Source organism: Spea bombifrons, chromosome 13, assembly GCF_027358695.1.
Source record: "Spea bombifrons isolate aSpeBom1 chromosome 13, aSpeBom1.2.pri, whole genome shotgun sequence".
In the NCBI taxonomy this organism is placed as follows: domain Eukaryota; kingdom Metazoa; phylum Chordata; class Amphibia; order Anura; family Pelobatidae; genus Spea; species Spea bombifrons.
In genome coordinates, this window is record NC_071099.1 from 1,530,652 (window position 1) to 1,551,696 (window position 21,045).

General features: G+C 41.3%; 2 protein-coding genes across 2 annotated transcripts; one reads left to right on the plus strand and one right to left on the minus strand.

The window, feature by feature from the left end:
* Positions 1-34: 34 nt before the first annotated feature.
* On the minus strand, positions 35-2,709 carry TRIM47 (tripartite motif containing 47). The gene is made up of 5 exons (XM_053453739.1): positions 2,308-2,709; positions 1,722-1,898; positions 1,300-1,420; positions 777-875; positions 35-665 (listed from the first exon to the last, which is right to left on the minus strand). Exons 1-5 carry the CDS (start codon positions 2,704-2,706, stop codon positions 79-81), a joined length of 1,383 nt encoding a protein of 460 aa, XP_053309714.1. The 5' UTR covers positions 2,707-2,709; the 3' UTR covers positions 35-78.
* Positions 2,710-7,791: 5,082 nt separating this feature from the next.
* On the plus strand, positions 7,792-11,780 carry LOC128471754 (antileukoproteinase-like). The gene is made up of 6 exons (XM_053453733.1): positions 7,792-7,867; positions 8,956-9,102; positions 9,514-9,651; positions 10,608-10,736; positions 10,891-11,031; positions 11,618-11,780. The coding sequence occupies exons 1-5, from the start codon at positions 7,792-7,794 to the stop codon at positions 11,028-11,030; spliced, it is 630 nt and encodes a 209-aa protein (XP_053309708.1). The 3' UTR covers position 11,031; positions 11,618-11,780.
* Positions 11,781-21,045: the final 9,265 nt, after the last annotated feature.

The following is a 21,045-nucleotide window of genomic DNA, read 5'->3' on the forward strand; positions in this document are numbered from 1 at the left end:
AGAGGCTACTGTCATATGGCACTTAAATGTTATTAACAACTTAATATGTTTAAGATGAGATCAACATTGAAGTAGAGGTCAGAAGTTTGCCGAAAGCTGTCTGTGAAAATGTTTGCTCCGGTTGAAGTGTTGGGTTGTCTGTCCATCTCCAATGGACACAATGGAGTTCCAGCTGATGAAGAAGATAGGGTAAACTGGCTGGATAAAAGATGCACGGAAACGGTGCAGCAGAGGCATTTCATCGGACACTTCATGAAAGGACAAACTCCCCGCATCCCAGTCCAAGAAAATCCCAAGCCTCTCCTGCTGGCCTATAGCAACCAGGACTTTCTGACCATCATGCCAAGCACAGCATCGGGTGCTACTCCACTCAAGGCACCAGGAATGAGAGTTGCGACCAGCCAGGCAATGGCTCTGGTGACCTTTACGGGAGATGCCACGATAGGAGACACCCAAACTCACACGGTTGCCAGACAGATGGACCTCCCAGTAATGTCGACCTTGGCCTAAAGCTTCCCGGCCCATCACTTGGGTGTAGTGATCGAAGCGTCCAGGGTGTTCTGGATAGGCTTGAGGCTGCAGCTTGCACAGAACTCTACGGTCTCCCTGCATCAGGTACAGATTATGATGAGCAGTATCTGGGTCCAAGCTAATGTTCCGTAAATCTGGAAGTATAAGCATGTATCGCCAGTCAGTGCAAAAGACATGCGGGTACAAGAGAAGGTTTAACATAAATGGAAAAAAGAGAAACAAAGTATATCAAATAACATTCTTACACTGAAGAAATTCGACCCGTACCCTTGGCATAAGCGGAGACAAAGGGTTCCCACTGAGTTCTGAAGACATAGGTAGACAGCCGGTCCGTGTACGCCATACTGAGGAATAAAGTTGCTGATGTCAGGAGAAAATGTTATTTTTTCATGCCCACACTTTACTTGCTTTACCTGGAATCTGTTCTACATTTCTCCATACATAATGTCCATAACAGAAAAGTAATGACTTCTCCCTAACATCCCATACAACCCATTTTCTTTAGATCACACTGGCCTGTCCTTTCCATTTGAAACCAAATCCATACTCACTTCAAGCTTTTCCCTTCACTATAGTCCCTTCACCTACATGCCATCTCACCTGCAGTTCTGTCCACAGTACAGACATGTACCGAGGTGCACCACTAACCCTACCGATTATTACCTCTAGTAGAGCATCTAGTGATGACTCGGGAAACCTCATACTAATATCGCTTCATGATTATTGCCTTAGTAGCCCTCCTCTATCATTTTCCCCGACCAATCTTACCTTTTTGCACCATTCTTCCCATGTGGTCTGCACAAAGGTCCAGCAAACTCTCTTTAAATTTGGAGACAGCCGCTGAAAGCCCAGACCAAACTGGCTCCACCTCATCCGACACATGCAGCTCCTAAAACAAGATCCAAGACTTTTTATGCTGTTTTGCAACCAGTAGATAGCTTGAGTTTGTTCACCAGTATTTCCTGCATTAATGGTCATCCTCTCCAATGATGTCGGTGTGTTGTGTCTTTGTTCCCATTATACCTCACTCAAAATATCCATAATTGTACCTTTTTATGACCCTGGGTGGACTCCTAAAATGTCTAAAGGGTAAAATCCAGCCGTAATTTGTCAGGGTGTGAAAACACAACTGTGTTAAAAATTATACCCACCAAGGGTGTGAATAGTTCTCGTTCCCCATCTGGTACTACCTGGGCAGACTGAATTGCATCCATGATTTGTCCTTCTTCCAGTCCATAACTTTGTGCTCTTTCCCCGCTGTCTGACTGCTCCATCAACTGCAGGAGCCGAAAACCAGAGGCCTGCAGAATCCGTACCATGTCCGAGAATAATTGTGTCACTGCTCCGCGTTCTCTGAGCAAGGAGACCTGCGGGTGCAGCGATGTCACAAATAGAACATATAATGTTCACATAACCAAATACCATGAATAAAAACCAAATCGGCTTATATAGGCTATTCTGTTCCCAGAACGTATGATAGTTACATTGGTAAACAATATATACATGTATGTGTGTACACAGCGAACATGACTTGTCTGTCTCTTATGTACACGCGTCTATATAATTGATCTATGTAATGGAATACAATAGACACACATGCATATATGTTTGTTGCGCAATACTTGCTGATCATGTTCATCTGTTTTGCAATAACATGTTCCATTTTAATATAAAACTTTTACAAGTGATGTAAGACAGACAAAGCGAGTTTGTTAGCAGTTGCTCGACAGGGAGCAAACAATGTACCGGTTACAGTACCGGTTACTGGTTACTCACACTGGGATTGGCGCAGTCAGGCGCTCCAGGGCTGGCCGATGGGGTGACCCTTCTGTTATCTGTTGTGGGTTCTTCCTCAAGTTTCTGATGGCCACACGCCGTGTGTGGTCCGGCTTGACGGATTTTGGCAGTGACCTTCTCACTGTGTCTCTGCATATTGGAGAAATGATCTACCATCTGGGACAGTATGCTGTTCTTGCAGAGTCGTGGCTGGGAATCTGAACTGAAGGTGCTGCGGCATTGAGGGCAGGAGATAGATGCGTCCTGCAGCGACCAGCATTGGGTGATGCAGCTCATGCAGAAAGTGTGCCCGCAGGGGATGGTGACAGGTTCGTGGAATACGTCCAGGCACACAGGGCAGCGCAGGTACTCGGAGCACAAGAGAGCGGCAGTGGCCATGTCTTTCTGTGCTAGGATACAAACACTGACTAGGAAGTTCCAGAACAATGGCAGGATATAACACCCCTCATCCTGCATGCACCATACTAATCATCATCTTCCAGCCTCCTACAAAACAACCAGAGGCTGGAATCTGGACAGAGAATAAGAACTATGTGGTTACGTCAAGAACTACTAATCACCTGCTTAGAACAGTTTCTAATAAATATACTTAAAAACTCACACTTAGCACCTTGGCTGACTGGCAAAGCACTGGCAGAACCTGTCCCGTACAATCCCTACCAGTGGGTGGTTTTTAAAGTGGGGACTTGTAAGATGCGACCGGGGATGTTGTACTTCTTTAACATAGGGGCCCTGAAGAAACATGGGATAGGCCTTTTTAACGTGGACAGTACCTTAAGGGGTTAACAGGATGGGCTGTGGCGGGCTTGAGACCACAGCCCTAAACTGATACGCTCTCCAGTCGCAGTCCAGTTGACTGATTCTCCATATATAAAATAGAGGACCTAGAGTTTGTACACAATTTAACCCATTCTTATATATGCCTACCCTGTGATATGTCCCATACATTGACCTACATTGGCCGTGTATGCAATCTACATATATGGACAACCACTCATTTTGCATAAAAAGAGGTTGTGAGCTTTTAAGAATTTTACTATTTTATTGGGAATTCATGGAGAATAATGTGGGATTAGGTTTTTGTGTGGTCTTTTTCTACTATTACATCATGAGATGGGATGCATGTTTTTTCTAAATGATGTATCTATGAATCGCTAAATGTGAAAAAATATATGTTTCCCTAAATGAAGTGTACGCTGTCTATAGGATTGTGATCTAAGGATAACTAGATGACCCAGCCTTCCATGGGGGAAAATGTATCTGACCCTCATCACTGTATTTTTTTAGCCCTGTTCTGTATGGGACTGTAGACCATCTAGCAGTCTGTCATGCCCATGACTCAAATGGGCCACAGCTTGGTTTGATGCAGGGGATGGGCAAACTGTGCGTAAAAGGACACTAGTGTCTGTGGCAAGGTTCGTGAAGGTTCATGGAACATCATTAAATTCTCCACCGCAGACCACAGTAAATGCCCACCATGAGCAATGTTGGTGCCTACGCCTGGTTTCATGCAGAACACAGATGCCAGGGGACAAGGTGTGTCCAACAATGTGAACATACACAGACTATCTGTCTCTGCCAATTTACATTGCAACATGCTTCAGATTTTTATGAAATAATAAGTCCATCAGGGCCTTGGAATCTGATAAAACTACCGTATTACTCTGCTCACACGGAAAATGTCCTATTTCAGGCTTAAGACCATGGATGGTCTCAATGTTCTTGATTTACAGTCCCTTTGGTTGGGTCACCAACGTTACCTCTTAGACAACCCACTTCTTAAATATACTGTAGGTAGGACCCACAATATTTCTCTAGCAATTTTTGGCCTTGAGACATCAAAACTTGGACAGAATGTAGGGAAATATGGTAAATGAAGGGTGGACTGTGGAGGAAAGTCTGGATCTGGGGTAGTATGAGTAACATGACCAGCCTTATGTGTAAAGAACATTAATGTTTCCTTTAAATACCTATCAAATATGACAGGTGTTGAAGATTCCATTCTGTTGGTTGTTATGTTGACAAGTCCACCTTTCAAAGTTTGCGTCACAGTCCCTTATAAACCTCCAAGGCGATTATTAGCGGCATACAAGATCAGACTCCTGCCAATTCAAATCACATTGTTTACTACATAGATTTCCTCTGGCACAATAACACTAAAGTGAATTATGTACATAAATCAAATTTATGCAAAAGCCTTTAACAAGACGGAGGCAATTACTTTGAAATGAGTCCCCTGGAAAAAATAATTCAAGAAATAAAACCCATTCTGTACAATCTGCTTCCTTCACCCCCCCCCCTTTCCCTTTGTCTTTGTTTTGTACTCTTGGTTATGTTCTGTATTGTTGCTTTTCTTTCTAGTGCCCTATTATTAAAGCGACAGCTGATTCCATTCGTTTTCTGTCTTGACAGAGAATTTGGGTGAGTTTATAGATACTGGTGTGTATGTTACTCTCTACATTTAATATATTAAATATAAAATCCGTAGTTTCCTACGTTATTTTGATAACATGGGTGAAAAACACAAATATCCCCACCAAAGCATACATCCTAATACTTCTAATGTCCAAAGACCGGGAGTAGGGGTTTGCTGAAGGGTGGAAGTTGGAGATGTACTAAGAATGTTTAGGTGACATCATGTACTACAGAGAACTATTAATGGAACTGAGTCATCTAAAAGTAGACCAAAACATTTTGTTTTCACGAACAAAGCCAAACAACATTTCCTGCACTCTAAACTTAATTTAGAAGTTCTTCGGCAAGAAAGACCAAGTTAGCCCTGGACAAGGCATGATTAATACAATGAGACAGTATATCTATATGATCTAACAACATCTCACCAGCAACCCAGAGATTATACTGATGATGGTCGGTTCTAGTATTACTTTCTGGTATTAGAGTACTGTTTCATCATTTCACCTGGTGGCTTTCCGGTACTCCTCCTGGTGTAATCTATAGCTGCCCTGTAGCTGCACTGTACCGGAATATGTATTCAGTAACCTGAATACTTAGAAGCCGAACAGGATTTTAAATTAAGCCCAAGGGATGGTAACACCTAGTCCTTTGTTTCAGCGATGTTTAGGTGTGATAGATTACAACATCTTTTAAAATGCAGGAACCGCATGAGCACTGCCATTCCATCTTCTCAGTCTCCTGAATAAACACGCTAACATGGCTAAGTTAAAGAAAGTTTGCTCTCTTAACCTATAGGTCTTCCTAAATATAACGCATAAATACTACAGACAGAGATCATGTGCAAGCATTAGTCCCTGTGAGTAGAAATGCCCATTATTTCCTAATAATCTGGGGGACTCCTAGTCCGTACATGTCTGTGAAGTAAACATGGCTGCTTACTGGTTAGAAAATTGTTCAATTTGCGCCATTGGTTCCGATATTGTTTGGCGTTTCCCGCCATGTGAGGTGCGGTCAGGAATTTGGAACATTCCAGTGCTTGGATAAGGGTGACTTGGATTCCTGTTACAGTTTGACCCCCCCGGCTGTCTGTGACCCGGTTACCTGTCTGGATTTGGACTGCTTGCTGGTTAAGGTAATAGTTTTCTTTATGTGATTCATAATTGCTATTGTTTGGCATTTTATGCCATGTGAGGGATGGATCTGTTGGGTGCGTTCAGGAAATTGGCATCTGGCTGTGCTTAGATTACTTCTACAGTCTGACCGCAAGCTGTGCCGGCAACCTTGATCCCTGTTGGATTTTGTCTGCCTGCGTTTATGCCTACCTATCCTACCCTCCTAAATTTGCCTCTAAAGACACTTACATGGCGGGGCAATGGCCTGGGGTTGTTTTGTGTAGTTGTGAACTGGACCAATGTGAGAAGAAGAGAGATCTGAATCAGGGACACAATGCTACAAGGCCACACAAGGGCACTTTGTTTCAGCAGTGTGGTTGGAGGTATATCTGGTGGGGTATATCTTTAGGGAGACATATTATATGTTTTATGATAGCAAAACCTTTAGAGGCTAAATGGAGACTCTGCCAGTTTTAATGAAGAAGACCCAACGTCCTTCCTGCGTCCTTAGGCATGTACCTTATTAACAGAAGCATAATGGTCTCTACCTTCTTCCTTGTCAAAGCAATCCTACTGGAAACAGGGGTGACGAATCAATCCAAAAGTAACATGGTTTCTCTGTTGGTACCATTCCCAATTGGAGATGTCCTCAAATTGCTATAACACCCAACAAAGAAGGACACAGCCATTCCTCTCAAGTGAACCACTGTGTTTTCGCAACTTCCTGGCAATATATTCCCTGGCTGATTTTAATTCAAATATTTAAGTATTTCAACACCATAGTGACATTGAGAAAGAGATAGCTGTACAATGAGTTATATTGTTAAGCAATTTAAATATCACATTCAAATGGTTTCATCTGCCTGATCCAGATACCAGTTTTAATAGACCAGCTGCAACTCTCATATGGTTATTTAAATTTTCTTACAGCGCTACTAAGAAGGTCACTGTTTCATGGTTGAACATGACTAAAAATCCAGTCCAAAATTTGAGATTCTCAGGAACGTAAACAGCAGAGCTGGGACTTAAATGCTACAAGTGGTGGGTTGCATGGTAGGACTTTCCTGCAGAGGGGCTTCAAACACTGAGCCATCTACATCTACTGCTGGGCCTGGAGACATAACTGGCCAGCAGTAAACGTCTTCTAGAAGCTCAAGGAGTAGAACATTGATCACACTGCTCAGCCACACTCCACCATCCCTCTGAGCTGAAGTTCTCTACACAGGTTAGATGTGGTTCATCTGGAGAGCACCTCTCCCTGCCATTCTGGGCTAAATCTCAGATACAACCTTTATAAATGGACCACGTTGATGCTCTACAGAATATAGTAAACAGTTATGGCAAATCAATGTGTGCCCATGAAAGAACCGACAACTTCTGACAAACAATTAGGTTTGTCAGAACAATCTACTCGTGCACAGTTGTTTTTCGCCCTGTGGAGCTTTCTGTAATTTAATGACGTTGACCACAGCTTGGTCAGCTGATCACAGTGTCGTTATTATGTCACGATGCAAGTACTAATGATGCTACATTGAGTAGGTTCTTTTGGGGTTTATTTTTGTTGCGACTCTTTACCTAGGACCACTACTTTCTTAGTTGGCCTTGAGACCTCACATAGTCCATGACCCTCAACTAGTCCATGACTGCACAACTAGTGTGTCACTGTCACTGAAGGCAGGACAGTTTATTAGGATAAAGTATGAGTAACTACGTGTTGGGAAAGGTGCATTGGTCAATATTGTCAACCTATTGGCCAATAGTTACATGTGGTAGAAGAAACAATAACCACTTGCCACACCTTCTCATTTGATGAGACCACATGCATGTCACTGTGCCAAATGGCTGGATAGTATTTAAGTAGGAAACGGAGACATTTCTACGCTCCAACAATTCTTCGATACACAAAGTCAAGTCAGAAACAGCTCAGTGCAGAAACATGAAGACAGCGTACTGTACGGCCTTCCTGTTGATGTTCTCGCTATGTGTGGAGATGGGGAGAGCACAGACCACAGGTAAATGACAACTCGATAAAAAGAAATCAGGAGACAAAACAAGAAAGAGAGGCAAGCAAGGTGAAATAGTTCATAAATATTCCTAGCTGGTTAGAAGCTCACACTGCGGGGTAATATGGATGCTGTGTGTATTGGGAAAGGGGTCCACTGTTAGATACACAGGTCCTTGGTTCTCTTGTTGGGAAATTAAATGCAAAATTTAAGTGGAAGGTAGTCACAACTATTTGGTTTGGGATATAGACACAGGTTTAGGATGAGAGCCCATGATTACAGATTGTATAGTTGACTGTTAGGAGCTCACCATCCTTTTGTATAGGGGATATAGTGGCAGGTTATGTAGGGGGGAAAGCAAGTCCACTATGTGTTGCATCAAAAAATTCCTTGTGCTTTTGTGAATAGAGGATACCAAGCTCATTTTTGGAGCACTAGATACCTGAGGGATTTAAAAGAAGAACTAGAATAACTGGAATTCCGTAGTGTTAGCAAACGCTTGGGTATTACACAACTGCTCTTTGTGTTGGAAACAAGGAAGTTGGCGCTGTGGTTTATCTATGTTAATAGTATTCACGATATGTGTGGACACATATTTGTTTTAAATTGATGTGATGTAACACATCATGAATTTGTGTCAGACCTCAATACACCAAAGGGGTCTGAAAGTAGCTGTTTGTACTCTGGCATCCTGAGCTTTTTTGCATCTGCATGGACATTTCCTTCCTGATCCACAGAAGATCCGACTGCCTGATAAAGCATTGCTGACTCCATACAGCATAATGGTGTTGTTACAAGTTCCACCATCTCCTTCTGATCTCCCAACAGAGATACTTAAGAGAAAGGAGAGAACTGGACATGACAATGATGTCATTAGGTTGATGTATTTTTGTATGCATTCATTTGAAATGGAGAAAGTGCGCACGTCATTTTCTGCACAGCTCGCTTGTGGTGGGTAATTGGACAATGTAAAGGAGAAAAGGGAGTAAAAAGACAAGGAGAAAATGGAAGGGGTGAGAGAATCCTAGACAGGAAGGAGACCACATTTTAGACCAAATAAAGGCTGTTCTAAACAAAACCTTTTTTTTAATGTGCAGTGAAGCCGGGTGTTTGTCCTCCGGAACGATATGTAGAAAGTACCATCGCTGACACCGATAAATGGTGTGACACAGACAGCGAGTGTCCTGATGATAAGAAGTGCTGCCCACACAGCAAAGGAACTGTCTGCAAGACCCCTGCTGCAGGTAACCTTCCTTTAACCCACCAATGTCCACCTGTACTAGATTGTCACAACTTCTATACCTTCTATATCTATGCTATAGAACTCAGTTATTCCCTAAATCTGTACTGTTGTTAATCTGGTGGTCCATGAGACAAATGTCACCATCAGTGTTCTTTATACTTTATACGCCACCTCTTGCTTCTCTTCCAAGGAGATCTTCACTCCATGGTCCCCATAGGCCAGTAAGTGGAAACCCAGTCTTTGAACGCAACATACACTTAAATAACAGCACAACTTTTCTATTATTGGCTACCCATAGTCAAAGGCTTTTTGCTAAGTAAAGGCATGGATTCATTACCAACCCCTAGATAGCCCCCCCCCATATTCTTCACAAATATTTCCAAGCATGTTTACTCTTCATATTGTTGTACAGAGAGACCCGGAACTTGTCCACCCCAACTAAGACATGAGAGACGTTGTAATGACAACTGTACGTCTGACAGTGAGTGCGCTCCTGGACTGAAATGCTGTCTTATGGGATGTGGACTTACATGCGTGCCACCACCAGGAGGTAAGTGCATATGTTTCAGATGATTTGTTGCTTGTATACACATCATTGTGACTTTTGGAGGCAGGCAGTGGTCTGGGCCAGGCCTACAAAACTACCCAAGAATAATCGTTGCTACAAATCAACTACCTTGGATTAAACTACTTAGTACTGTTCATTCTCCACACTGTATAGGGGCAAACATTCTGAAGGTGTGATGATTTTTGTTCTACCTACTATAAAAGTTTTTACTTCATCCTTAATCTTTTATGTTCAGGAGTCAGTATAGAGTTAAATACCTATCCCAGAAAGACAGACTCTGAGCTAGCCATATGGATGTTAAACAAGATTACAAAGGCATCTGAAATGCTGATACGGTTTTAAATTGTGGATTTTATGTTTTCTTTACTGTAATGCTCCCTTTTTGTTGATTATCCAGAAGACCTTTGTTGCAGTTAATAATTATTGTTATAACATATATATATATGTCAAATATTATGACTAATCACATCTGTGTGTTCATAAATTTAAATGTACATGTCATGACAAGGTGACGTGTAAAAATATCTATACAGGTTGTCTTTGCTTTGTAAGATTTTCAGTTTGTATCAAGGGGATCTGGACACATATTTATAGCCTGCCTGGAGGTTTACTTCGATCTTATTTGACAATTGAAAATACCGTGTATTGTGGAACAATACAAAGTAATATCTTTGACAGACTGTTCCCCTTTCTCGCATAGTAGAGTCTATATTATTAACCAATATTTATACATGTGAAGAAGCATTGTTTACTGAAAATATAACTGACTTATGTCTTCTATCAGTTCCAAAAACAATTGATATAATTAGTGCTTGCCGGGGTTACTGATGCTCTGTGCATCATTTACATTTCATATTTACTGCAGTGGGCGTTATAATATTCTTATAATGTACAGAAGATGGTACAAGATTCTCTATTGGTTGTGTTGTGTATTACAGTCCCTGATGGCTTTTGTCCAGCTGCTATGCCCGGTATCCCCATCTGTATTGTTCCCTGTGAGAACTGTCCAGCGGGTCAGAAATGCTGTCCACGAGAATGCCGAGACATGTGTGTCCCCACCGTGCCGGGTGAGTGACAGCTTTAATATGATTAGTATGAAGAATATGAACAATAATGCAGGCTGGATGTGAAATGTGTAGTAAACACAGCCATACGTGTGTATCGGCAGTTGTAATAGAGGAATTTTATACTACTGTCTACCTCTTTTTTTTTTTTCTAAAGAAAAACCCAGAACCTGTCCTGCACCACCTTCCGTGTGCATCCGTGAAAGTCATGACATATGTGATGGAGATAAGACGTGTCCTGGTGAACAGAAGTGTTGTCAATATAAATGTGGGCAGGCATGTGTGCCACCAGTTTAAGGTACGTCATCATGTATATAGGCTTCCTTAAAATCAGCCAAAGATTTCTTCAAAAAAAACCTCTGTTTCAAATATTGTGGTCCAATATGACAGTAGAATCACAGCCTGCTTTCCCTCTCATCCATGCCAGATTATTTTTGCCTCGTTACATTGCAACCCTTCTTGTATTTACATGTCTTCGCCATCCATTATATCTACTAGCCCTAGCTCCATTTTACCACTTCCCTTCCTTTAGACCAGGGGTGTCCAACCTGCGGCCCTCTTGCTGCTGCAGGACTACATCTCCCATAATGCTCAGGACCTTGAAGAGGAGTATGGGAGATTTAGTCCTGCAGCAGCTGGAGGGCCGCAGGTTGGACACCCCTGATTTAAACTCTTCTTGCTTTTTTTTTTTAATAATTGTTAATTTTAATTAATAATAGTTATTAATATAATGATGGGAAGGGTTCAGTCAACATTAGGTTACCTAAAATACAAAATGTGAATGTGGTTACTGGACACAATGCCAATATTATCCAATAATTGTAACAACACTAACTGTTTGTGTTACTCCGTGACCATCAGTTGTCTTCTTTTTCCACCCACAGGTGCGTTATTTTCATCCAGTATGGACACAAAGAAAACATCATAGTCACAATCGTCTGAGTAATAGTGAGCAGTTTATTTGGGAGCAAATGTTCCGGAATGAAATATATATGATTATGCTTTATAGCCTTCAGCAAATGATAATAAATTGAACACAGAAGCATGCTTTATTTTGTCATTGAGTTAATAATCTCCGTGTCATACCACTTCACACATTCTACTTATTAGCATATTGAATATTAGAATATTCAAATAATTATTGGATTTATTATTCTTTGGCGTTTGGACATCCTTTTTGCCAGCATCCTATTAATTCATGTTGAGTGCTAGTTTTTTTTATTGTTCCTTTAATAACATACAAATTCATGGAGCCACAAAGTGGGAGTTCTATCTGACCAGGTAGAAGCTGCTGTGATACCTGGTAAGCAGGCAACGGGCAGGCGATCCAAGCAAACAATTATGTTCTCTTACTGAAACTGGAGGGAAGTAATGGATGAGCATAATGATTTTTTAATTACTACTCTGTTTAGCCTTTTCACTCATTTGTAGCTGAGGTAGGTTTAAAATAAAGTCATTGAATGCCAAGTCCCCATCAATCATTTAAGAGAGGGATGACGTGACATGTCTGGTCCTTAGACTCATGACTAGAGCCTTAATTTTGTACGGCATAGCAAGTAACCGTAACATCCTTCTAGATAGTACTGACAGTGTGGCTGGTAGGATGACCACTTTAGCTATGTATACAATTTAAATGTTGCATATAAAAGTGCCCCAGCAGTAAGGGGCTAATTAAACCCTTGTTTGAGTTTATACACCTCACATCCCATCAGGCTTCAGCCTTTGCTGTGTTGTATGTTGCTGCGGTGTTTTGTATCTGGATTGACTTTGCTCTTGCTCCAGTTTTTCATGCTCCCCTTCCTTGGCTGTCCCTCCTGGGTCACCGAGCTGCTCTGTTTCATACGTGCTGGTCACCACATGTGAAGTGTGTACGTATATTATCAATTTATAGGTTGGGAACAGGACCCCCCTACAATCCCAATTCACCGGGAGGCAGAAATAACATACCCAACAACTGTCCCATTTTCCACTAGACAGTGCCTGCTCCCTGCTGCTCTCCACACCACCAACAAAGATGTCACTTTTTGATTCCTGAAATGTTGGGGAGTATGTAAAAATGTACAATTTAACCATATTCAACAACCAAATGCAAATATGCATGTAGTTTGGGGATGATGGCCTCAAAGTACAATAGCCCCAAGGAATGGTCCAAAATTTCTTAAACAAGACCAGTGCAGAGGTTGAAGTGCAGTGACTATAAATAAAGGTTCTGGGTAAGAGTGTGAGGTATGATAGAGTGAAGGATGATAAATTTAGGTGTAAGGCGAAGTTACAAGCGACGTAGCGTGAAGTGTGATAGCGTTAGTATGTTTTAGTGTGTGTATTAGAGTGAGAGTGTAAAAGTGAAAATTAGTGTGAAAGTGTGTGCACTAGTGTGTCAGAGGATGTGGGGCAAGTGGACAGGCTTCACTTGTCTCCTGGGCCAGAAGGTGCTAGCCCTCACCTGGTGGTAAATTTGTTTAGAGTTCCATGGCTGTGGTGGAAAGCGTGTCTGGTGGAGCACAATAGCAGGGACAACCTCATTAACCCCTTAAGGACAATGGGAGGTCCCTAAACCCATTGAAAACAATGCATTTTGAGCCCGTACATGTACGGGCTTTGTCGTTAAGGGGTTAAGGATTAATGCAAGGGTCATGGATGTTTATCTAGGTTTGTGGTGGAGATAAGACAAGATTTCACATGCTACCAAACTATAATTATGATAATAGCTGAGAGGGTGCCAACCACACAGGCGTGTCCATGAATAATACATCTAAATATTGTGTGAATGCTGGATTTCACCAAGAACAAATGGAAAAACTCCAAACCACCATGCCATTCCATACAGCAAAAAACAGACGGATGGGAAAAGAACCTCCTCTTCTCCCAGGTAAGGAAGGGATTAAAAAAAAGGAAGAAGGAAGCGCTAAACCAGGATTATAATCCCCTTTAACAAATTTTGACAAGTATTTGAGACTTTAACAAGTACCGTATTAGTAGCTCCCCAAACAGGAAAAAAGGTCAGATAAGACAGGCTGGCACAGGATGGCACTCATGCTCCGTCCCCTATGTAATTTTAAACATTGTGATTTATGATGCATATCCATCTGCAATGACAAATTCATATAAGTGACAAATAACAAATTCATATATGCTGGACAATGGGGCGAGTTCAAACAGGGGGATTCTATCTAGAAATGGCTTAAGCGTTTTCAGGTAGAAAGTAGCAGTTTGGAGCAGCCCTGGAAGACTCCATATATATCACCGAGATATGTTTTAAGACGCAAACCCGACTTGGTCTTTGGTCTCATCTCACGTTTAGGAAAGCCTGGTGATGTCTAGGCCATGTAGGGTTAACGTCTGTTACTGTATTCATCTCTACCATTTCTGCTGTAAAAAGGTCCAGCACCCTGTTTGTGAAGAAATAGTTTCTCACATCTAAGTCTCTAACCAATACAGAACAGTGCAGTTTATGTACAAAAGGGTATTTCAGTTCCAGCCCATATCAAGGGGATCTGGACACATTTTTATGGCTAGTTTAGCTTAGCTGCACCTAGTTGATTAATTACTTTGAGCTCAGTTGCCTGTCCATAGGTTTGCATTGGACAAGCAGTCATTTTAAAATGAAGACAGCATTTGCTATGTGGAAATTCTGTGTTGCGTTCACTAAACATGTACACGAGATTTGGTGGTTGTATTTTAGCATTCATTCATGCATTCTTTTATTTTCATTAGTCTGTAATCTGTAAATTTGTGAAGAATATACAACAATTAAACCCCAGCCCTCTTCACTAAAGAATAGAATTAGCACAAGTGCTATTAATTTATCGGTACATCTGTTACAAACAACAAGCTCCTGACACACCTCTCCATTTGGTGTGACACTCCTTGAGGTGCCAGATCTCCTTGAACGTCCCCGTGTACCAATCCTGGATATTATTTAGCTAGGTGGAGATCACATTCTGTCCTCCCAACCTTGCTTGGATAAATAGAGTCCTGTCGCAAGTCAGAAGCAGATCCGAGTATCAACATGAAGACAACAAACTGCATGGCCTTCCTACTGCTGTTCTCCCTGTGTGCGGAGATACAGGCTCAAGGTAAATGACCACTGGATAAAACATATATCAGGACATTTAAAACATGAAAGAAAGAGCAAGTCAGGCGAAATAACACACAAATATTCCTAGTTGAGCAGAAGATCAAACAGAGGGTTAAATAAGACTACTATGATGAACCATGAATTGAATATTGTGTATGACGAAAAGGCAATATGATTCTAGCAGCAGAAATAAGGCTTTTTGGTTGCCTTGATGAGGAACTAGGGACAGATGCACTGGAAAGCAAGGTCACTTAGTTTGAGGTACAGAAACCATTTGGCATTTTTCCAATCTTCTTTTTTTTTGGGTGGAAACAGCGTTACATCGTCAAAGATTCAAGCCAGCTATTCTAGTAGAACAACTTTCTGTGTTAACGCTTTATTACTCACAAATACTGCTGTCCGAGTTGTAACTAGCAGCTCGCCTGGGGCTCAAACCTCGGATCTAGTTTAGGACTTGTAGAAAAATAAGTATTCAGGCTTCACACTCCAGGAATAAATATAAAGTGCTTATTGCGTAATCAAGTAACAAAATTGCTTTAAATACGGTCCGTAAAGATTGTTTAAATATCACACACTGAAATGGCTAATGGGATAAAGGGCATTATTCTATTGGACTTTGTACAGTAAAATTTAAGAAATAAGTGAAAAAGGGCAAGGTGACCTCGTTTTTTTTCCCAGCTGGGTTATTTTGATCTTGGACACATTCTATTTTTCGATGCATTTGCTCTGACAATCAGTTGTGGGAAAACAATGCTATCAAGGACTTTACACGAAGTACCTGCAGCTGCAAGAAGACCAACATATGTCCGGTGTGGGGTATGGAACGATAGATCAAATATGACAGAGAGTAGGTGAGAAGGGAAAAGAAACTGAAAAAAAGGACATCATCTGGATAAATGAGAACTCAATGTAAGGAGTCAGGTGATATTTTGTCTTAAAAGATTCATGTACAAATAGAGAGAAATGTAGCAAGGGGTTTGGGGAACGTCCATGTGAGAAAAGAAGATCGACAGAGCTACAGAAGGAATAAGTGAATTTCAGAATGTCAGCTATACAGAGAATAGAGAGGAAGGGTAGAAATAGTGAACAGAGACTGTCCTTAACATTATGATCTCTTTTTCTAAATGTGCAGGGAAGCCAGGTGTTTGTCCTCATCCAGGATATGTAGCAAGTTCCCTGGCTGATTATGATAAATGGTGTGACACAGACAGCGACTGTCTTGGTAATAAGAAGTGCTGCCCATACAGCAAAGGACGTGTTTGCAAGACCCCTGCTGCAGGTAACCATAATTAACTCGCCAGTATCTCATGTAACTGATTCTGCTATTCATATACTCATGCAGTTTCTACAGTTCTTTAGGTATTCCTTACTCTTCTGATTTAAGTGGTCAACCATGAGCCGAACATCATGTCCCTCTGTCATTGTCGTACTTACTAAGATCTAGCCCATAAACCTTTATAAAAAGTTTAAAAGGTCTGATACCAACAAAGACAGCCAAGATACTCAAGATACTCAAAAAATCAATTTATTACCAACCTTACCCCACCTCTAAAAATCCATTCTTCACAAACATTTCCCACGTATGCCAAAATGCAGCAAGTGTAATCTTGATATTGTTATCCAGACAGACCCGGAATTTGTCCAAGAATGTGGAGAACTGAACAATGTAATGACTACTGTACCGCTGACAGTGAGTGCGCTCCCGGAATGAAATGCTGTTTTATGGGATGTGGTTTAACGTGTGTGCCACCACAAGGAGGTAAGTGTGTGTACACCCTAACCACGCAATGTAGTCAAATAGTCAAGAACCATGGATCTCATTAAGCAAGGTAGCTAGCAAGACCAGAAAGAGGTGTTTGACCACATTGAGAAGGACACATGCATAAAGGTGGATTCTGCAGACTGCATTTCAAGGCTTACCACTCAACATTGTAAAGGGGTGTCCCTGGTTTCAATGGAGGTGATTAATACATGGTTTGTGATTTAATGACTTGTCTATAAGCAAATCCTCAAACATGGAAACTAGACATTCACTGCTCAAAAATATGTCGCAATTATGTTCTCATAGCGCCACCTTTTAGAATCTCCTCCACTTGTGTTCTTTTCTGTCTCCCTCCTGCTGACCGGATAACAGACTTTGTCATTTTTAGTACATTTTGGGTGAGCTGAGGTGTAATGAAACATTTCTATTACAGTCGCTGACGGCTTTTGTCCAGCTGCTAAGCCCAATATCCCCATTTGTTTTGTTCCCTGCAAGAACTGCCCCGCGGGCCAGAAATGCTGCCCGCGGAATTGCCGAGACGAGTGTGTACCTGCCCTGCCCGGTAAGCAAAAGGATAAAATGTAGTATATGGGAATAATATCTTTGTTTAAATGTAGCTATATGTGGGGATATCAACAGGGTTTATGGAGGAATATATAATATACTAAAGTCTACCTCTCTTTTTGAAAAGAAAAACCTAAATCATGTCCTCCACCCAATATTGTATGCATCCGTGGAAGTCACCGAGTGTGTGACAATGATAAGTCCTGTTCGGGTGACGAGAAATGTTGTTCGTATAACTGTGGAAGGGCATGTTTGCCATCAATTTAAGGTATGTTCTTATAAATATAAAATGTGCAAAAACATTATAAACCATACAATAACTTTTTGGATACCAAACTTCATACTTTGTAGGTTACATATCTCACAACTTCTGTTGGAAATATTGCAGAGGAATACAACATGGGCCCGCCTTCCCTCTAATCGTCACGTTCTACCCAGCCTGTGGAGCTGCATATCTCAATCTTGCTATAGTTTCTCTGTTTTGCTTCAATCCGTTCCTGGATTTCCGTATGCTCTGCTCTGATCTGCCATTCCTTGCTTCTAGTTCTGCTCTTTGCTTCAGCTCTGTTTCCTTTATAAGTTGTGCCCCACCCAGGTGTTCTGTTTGTCTCAGTCTGCAGTCTGCAGGTATGTATCTCTGATATGTGTTTGGATTTCATGTTTGGTTTGTTTAGTACCTCTGTATGTTGGGTTTAGCGTTAGGACCCACCGTCATTGGAGTACTTTGGTGTAGTGGTGGGCTAAGCATACTATGGCCATAAGATGTGACGGAATCTCCGATAGTTATTGAATAGTCCTAGGCTAGTTCCTGTATTTATGTGTGTCAGTCTGTGATGTAACCTGTGGGGTATCCTCACCCGTCCTGTCCTGTCGTGTATCCCCGGTAGAGCGGTATCCTGTCCTGTTCATGTATGCTCTTGAGTATTCCTTTTCTTGTTCCATGTAGTGCCCTGTATCATGTATATCTTGTCTGTTATGATTTTTGCCTGGTCTCCCTATCCCTTGCTCGCTATGTTTCAGCTATTACTATGCTTAGCTTCCACACTCCCAGCCTGCAGCGTCCCACACGAGTCTAGTGTCCCACCTCTAACCCAATTCCTCCTTATCTGGTCTATACCAGTTTCTTCTTTCACCCATCTATACCTCAGTCACATCAATGTCTTCCACCAGCTCTTCCTCTATGCCTCCTCATTACCTCCAGCTTTCACATTTACCAATTTTTCTTCAGCATTTCCCTCTCCTACACGCCTTTGTATTTGTCTCCCTTCTCTCGTGTGTTTTAGAAGCTCAAAACATTTAGTGAAGAAGAGTGGGCTACAGTGTCCTACATCAGTATAGTAATGTCTTGTAAAACACCGTCACCACCACCTTAAAACAAAAGTGCCCTTCTTTGCCCATTTGAAATGTTGGACGTTATGGAATGTGAATAGAAAAATGAATATATAAATAAAAAGTTATTGCTGATGATGGGAGGGTTTTAGCTAACATCGGGTGACCTTCTCACTCTCTAGTACACCGGTTCTAGACTATTTTTATTACTTATGGAAATTAGTTCAACACACTGACTGTTTGTGTGATGCTCAGTAACTACCAGTTTATTCTCGTTTCACCCACAGATGCGGTCACATAGTCCAGTATGACTACAATCATAACCATTGCGGTCACAGTTGCCCGAGTCCTACTGGGCAAGCTATTTGGGAGCTGGGAAGAATCGTGTTGGAATTAAACATATATGATTACGCTTTGCAGTCTTTAGAAGAACATATTCAGAAATGATAATAAAATCTACATAAAACACATAATTTATGTTTTATTGGTTTATTTGTCTCCATGTCATATGACATCAATGTTGCAAATGACCAAAGGCTAGGAGGCGGGGCTTAACTGAGATTTGTTAAGTCATTCTATGACCTATGAATATTGTTTTTTCATAGTTTAACATATAAACACATTTTCTGCTATTTATTCATTATCCATTTTAGGGCTGTAGAATCAGCAAACATTCTGAGCTCCTAATAAAGAGGAGTATCAGAGAAGGAAAGAGGGACACTTGGGATGTACATGTAGTCCACATCATGGGAACAACATTTAGTTAATATTGTGAACGGCTACTTGACATTGTTATATCTTTGTGTCATAATTGATGGCCCTGGTATGTAGAATGCGTTTTTGTAGCATCTTTTTTTTTTTTTATGGATCATATATACAGAGAGCAGTTGTTTATGTTGTAAATGACTATTGCAGCTGGAATATGGAATACAGACAGGGCTGGCCTTAGGGGTGTTAAATAAAGGTTTTTTAACTTTATTTAACATCCTCTGTGTTAAAGTTAAAACAAAAAATCCCCATAACTCCCATCGCTTCTGTGCTCCAATGACACGTTGTGTCCGCTAATTGGAAAATTAGGGGATCTGTTGATACCAAGCCAAGGTCAGGTAGACCAAGAAAGATTTCAGCCACAACTGCCAGAAGAATTGTTCGGTATACAAAGAAAAACCCACAGGTAACGCCAGGAGAAATACAGGCTGCTTTGGAAGAAGACCGTGTGGTTGTTTCAAGGAGCACAATCCGACGATACAAAATTGAGCTGCGTGGTCGAGTTCTCAGAAAGAAGCCTTTACTACACCAATGCCACAATAAAAACCTGGTTACAATGTGCCGGACGACACCTTGACACAGCTCACATGAGTGATGAGAGCAGAGCTTTATCACAACCATAAGCACTATGTATGGAGAGGGACCAAGAAGGCCTCTAGCGCAAAGAATACCATTCCCACTGTGAAGCATGGTGGTGGCTCAATGATGTTTTGTTGCGTGAGCTCTAAAGGCTCAGGGAATCCTGGAAAAATTGATGGCAAGACGAATGCTGCTTATTATCCGAAAATACTAGCAGACAATTCTTCCACATGGGAAGCTCTTGGACTTTCCAGCATGGCAATGGCCTTAAGTACAGGGCTAAGTTCAATCTACAGACAAAGTAAAGGTTCTGGAGTGAGCACCACAGTTTCCTGTACCTTAATATCATCGAGCCACTCTGGGGAGATCTCAAACATGTGGTTCATGCCAAATGGGCAGCTGTACCAGAATTTGGGGCAGGGGCGTACCTAGAGTATTTGGCACCCCCCCACACACACACTTTAAAACTGCATAGCTTCTATTATTAGGCAAACATTGAGGGGTATACAACATAACTGTTATTGAGCTGCAACTAACGATTATTTTCATAATCTATCTAAAATAAATGTAATTTTTTAATTTATTTAAAATAATTTAATAAACAAACAGGATGTTAAAAACAAACAGCAGAATAAAAAACTTTGAGAAAAATGCATTTCTTTTCTTTTTTTCCCAAACTGCCCCCCCCCAGGTATGCACATTTGAGTCCAGGCTTGCCACATACTCCCACAAATGCCACTCTGCCCACTCCACATATGCCTTATACCCCCTGATATGACTTATACCCCCACATATGCTGCAGGGGATCTGGATCTTAGTGTTATTATCACTAAAAAAAAAAACCTCATATTATAATCGATAAAATCGTTGGCAACAATTTTCATCGATTATTATCGATTTTATCAATTAGTTGTTGCAGCCATAAACTGTTATAATTATATACTAAAGCAGACATTGACGGGGGTACGGCATAACACCTATCACTATACACTGAGGCAGACATTGACGGTGGTACAGCATAACTGCTATCATTATATACTGAGGCAAATATTGACAGTGGTACACCATAACTGCTATCATTATATACTGAGGCAAGCATTGTTTCAGGCTGTGGAGTTCCCCCCTTACTGTAATCCATTCCTGGATTTCCATATGCTCTGTTCTGTGCTTCTGATTCCTTGATTCCAGTTCTGCTCTTTGCTTCAGCTCTGTTTCCTTTATAAGGTGTGCCC